General features: G+C 41.0%; 1 protein-coding gene across 1 annotated transcript in view; it reads left to right on the plus strand.

Moving 5' to 3' along the window:
- Positions 1-2,830, plus strand: part of SORCS3 (sortilin-related VPS10 domain containing receptor 3) — a gene marked incomplete at its 5' end in the record, with an annotated part of 63,871 nt that overhangs the window by 24,503 nt on the left and 36,538 nt on the right. Inside the window, one exon of the mRNA XM_010193983.1 lies at positions 2,697-2,814. Within this exon, the coding sequence (XP_010192285.1) occupies positions 2,697-2,814 (118 nt within the window). The remainder of the gene's footprint in view (positions 1-2,696; positions 2,815-2,830) is intronic.

Below are 2,830 nucleotides of genomic sequence, written 5' to 3' on the forward strand. Positions count from 1 at the left end.
TTCAGCCATACATCACATCCAGGACAAACAAGATTCATGGGAGAGCTGCCCAGCTGTGCAATCGTACTGTGTCCAGATGTGCACTCTGTAAGAGTATGTGCTGAAAGCAGTTGTGGCATAGAAACTGGTGGGTTTTACCCAGTGCCCAGGCAAAATGGGGAGGAGAGATGGAGTTAGAGCTCCTACCTGAGTACAGTTTCATAGGCCTTCTGCATTCCCTCCTTTTGCTATTTCCCATTCCTCCCTTCTCCCAACAAGTGTCCTGGCACCCCAGGACACCATGCTATGATTTCTAGAGATTGATCTTTGTCCAGGATGCGCCTTCTGTGTTCAGGAACAGGAATTGAAGTTTCTTTTGTAGCTTTGCCTAAATGTGGTGATGTTTCCTATCATTAATATCCCACAATTAAGACTACACCAAGAAATGTTCTGAAAAGCCAGCAGCAATCTACTTAATAAATCCATTCTACCACACAAGTCCTTCCCCACTTACTCATTTCTAAACTGTGTATTAATTTGCCACAGGTTCTTCTTTGTATTGGACCCTCTCCCCTTCTTGTCAGCTTCTTGGAGCCTCCCTCTGTGAGGCAGAACTTGGATATAGAAAGATATCTACAGCAAACCCACAATTCAGACTCTCAGATTTCCCCCACTCCCCCTTTCTCTCCCTGATACCCATGAGCTGAAACAGGTTTAAATGGGAAAGTGTGTCTGATTCCTGGATGGTCTCTTTTTTCATGAAAAACAGCAGAATGCAGAGGAATTTTGGTGCAGACTACAGTCTACAAGAGGAGTAGTTAGGGCAGTGAGGGGAGAGCAAATCCCACAACCCTGTGTGATTACAGTGTAAATTAAGATGAACTGTAGTAAAGAACAGCAGCACACTGGGGGCACAGCAGGATTTGGATTGCAGACAGTGCTTAGAAAAGCCATAGAAATTTTCTCTTTTGTTTATCTTTTGCTTTAATAGGGAAATTTGTAAATCATCTGTCTCTTTTTTAGTCTGAAATAATTAAAACAACAAAAACTTTAATCTCATAAGTGGCTTTGGTAAAAATGTACGCTAGATTTGATATAATGTCAAAAACCCATTCTCTTCTCTCTACATCTCGCAATAAGGGTGATACAATGACATTTCATGAGTGTCAGAAAAGATTTGAGTTTCAGTATATAAAAATTTTTTAAAATCTGAAACTTATATTTTAGATGAGGTTTTAGGTTCTTTCATGTATTTGAGATAGTCAAGAAGCTGATATATTAGAATGACAAATTAATTTGATCGTTGTCAGTGTTTTGATGTTTATGTGTGCTTAGATGTTCCCTCTGCCAATGAAAAGCTGTAGTTTTGTTCGTGGCTTTTAAAGTCTGATCAGCTGTCCTGACCTCCTCCTATTACACACCTCTTTGGAAATCCAGCTGCAATTGATTGAAAAGTTTCTCCTTACTGAGAAAATCACAACTGGCCAAGGGAATAGGAAGTTGTTACTTGATCGAAAACAGCACTCTGCAGCACTCATACATTTCTGGATGGATGGAGTCTTTTTGTCTGGGTACCTGGTGTTATTTATTAAATAAACCATGTTTTTTCTATGATTTTCCTTTCTTTAGTGAAGGTGTGAGCTTCTAACTTGTAGACTGCCTTAGTATTTGTGGTGCTGGTACTTTGATGATGTATGCTATCACTGATCGTTGATGATTTAGTCCTTTCCTTACAGACCCTTAAGCAAGCACATAGCTTCCCTGCATGTGAAGGAGAGCTGCATAGTTGGAATGGCATTTAGAGAGACCTGTGTTCAACAGCCAGCTCTGCTGCCAACGTTCTGGTCCAAGCTTGTGCAGAAGCCTCTGGTGCTTTTCAGTTTTATATGATCTCTTTCATCATCCCATTTGTAACAGATCTGTGCCTCTGAGTCCTTCCACTATTTTTTGAGTGTTGACCCTTCAGCTCCAACTGCTCCGGCATACTGCCTTACCCATTATGAGCTTTGTGTTGCCCTGGAGTTGTGTGGGAAAATGAACTTATTACTTAGCTAGATGAACCATGGAGTGTGATCAGTGACTGCTGCTGATGAGTGACCTACTTAAAAGAATTAGGAAAAAACTCTGCTCATAACCTTACAGTGGTGATCGTTCATAATTCCTCTCCTACTTGCTGCGGTCGGCATTCACCAGGTGGAAGGAACACTGTTGTGTTTGCAGGTCACTTGCCTACAGTACATATTCCCAAAATGGTATTTCAGGTGTTTCTTTTACAGTTCTTTAAGTAGTAAGTTTGTACAACACAAAGCTTCAGCAGTAAAGAAGCTGAGTCAGCTAAGAAAGGCTTGATTTTGAGACAGCCAAACCCATATATGAGTCTGAATAGCTCCCTTGACATTAGACACATTACTTTCTAGTCTGGTTGTTTATTGTTCTTGAGTGATACCCCGCTGTCTGTATTAGACTCAGGGTCCATTGTGCTAAGTACTAAAGGCACAGAAGACCTAACATAGGCTATACAAGGAATCAGGAAAAGGCTAAACAGTCCTAGGATGGTACAGGAACAGGAAAATGTTATGACTGAATAACATTTTCTGACATCAAGCTCCAAGACTGTGTATTGGTTTCTGCAGCTGAGATTCATGAGAAATTATTTGCTTAATGGAAGCATATCTCTGGCTGACTCTGGTTCTTTCTTTTTTCTCTTCCATGCTCAGAGTTTTTGGGCACTTCAGTCTCCGTTCTGAATGGCAACTGGTCAAGGTGGACTACAAGTCTATCTTCAGCCGAAGGTGTAACAAAGATGACTACCAAACCTGGCATCTGCACAATCAGGTATTCCCACTGTGTA

The sequence above is a fragment of the Mesitornis unicolor genome, unplaced genomic scaffold (assembly GCF_000695765.1).
Source record: "Mesitornis unicolor isolate BGI_N332 unplaced genomic scaffold, ASM69576v1 scaffold23661, whole genome shotgun sequence".
In the NCBI taxonomy this organism is placed as follows: Eukaryota; Metazoa; Chordata; class Aves; order Mesitornithiformes; family Mesitornithidae; genus Mesitornis; species Mesitornis unicolor.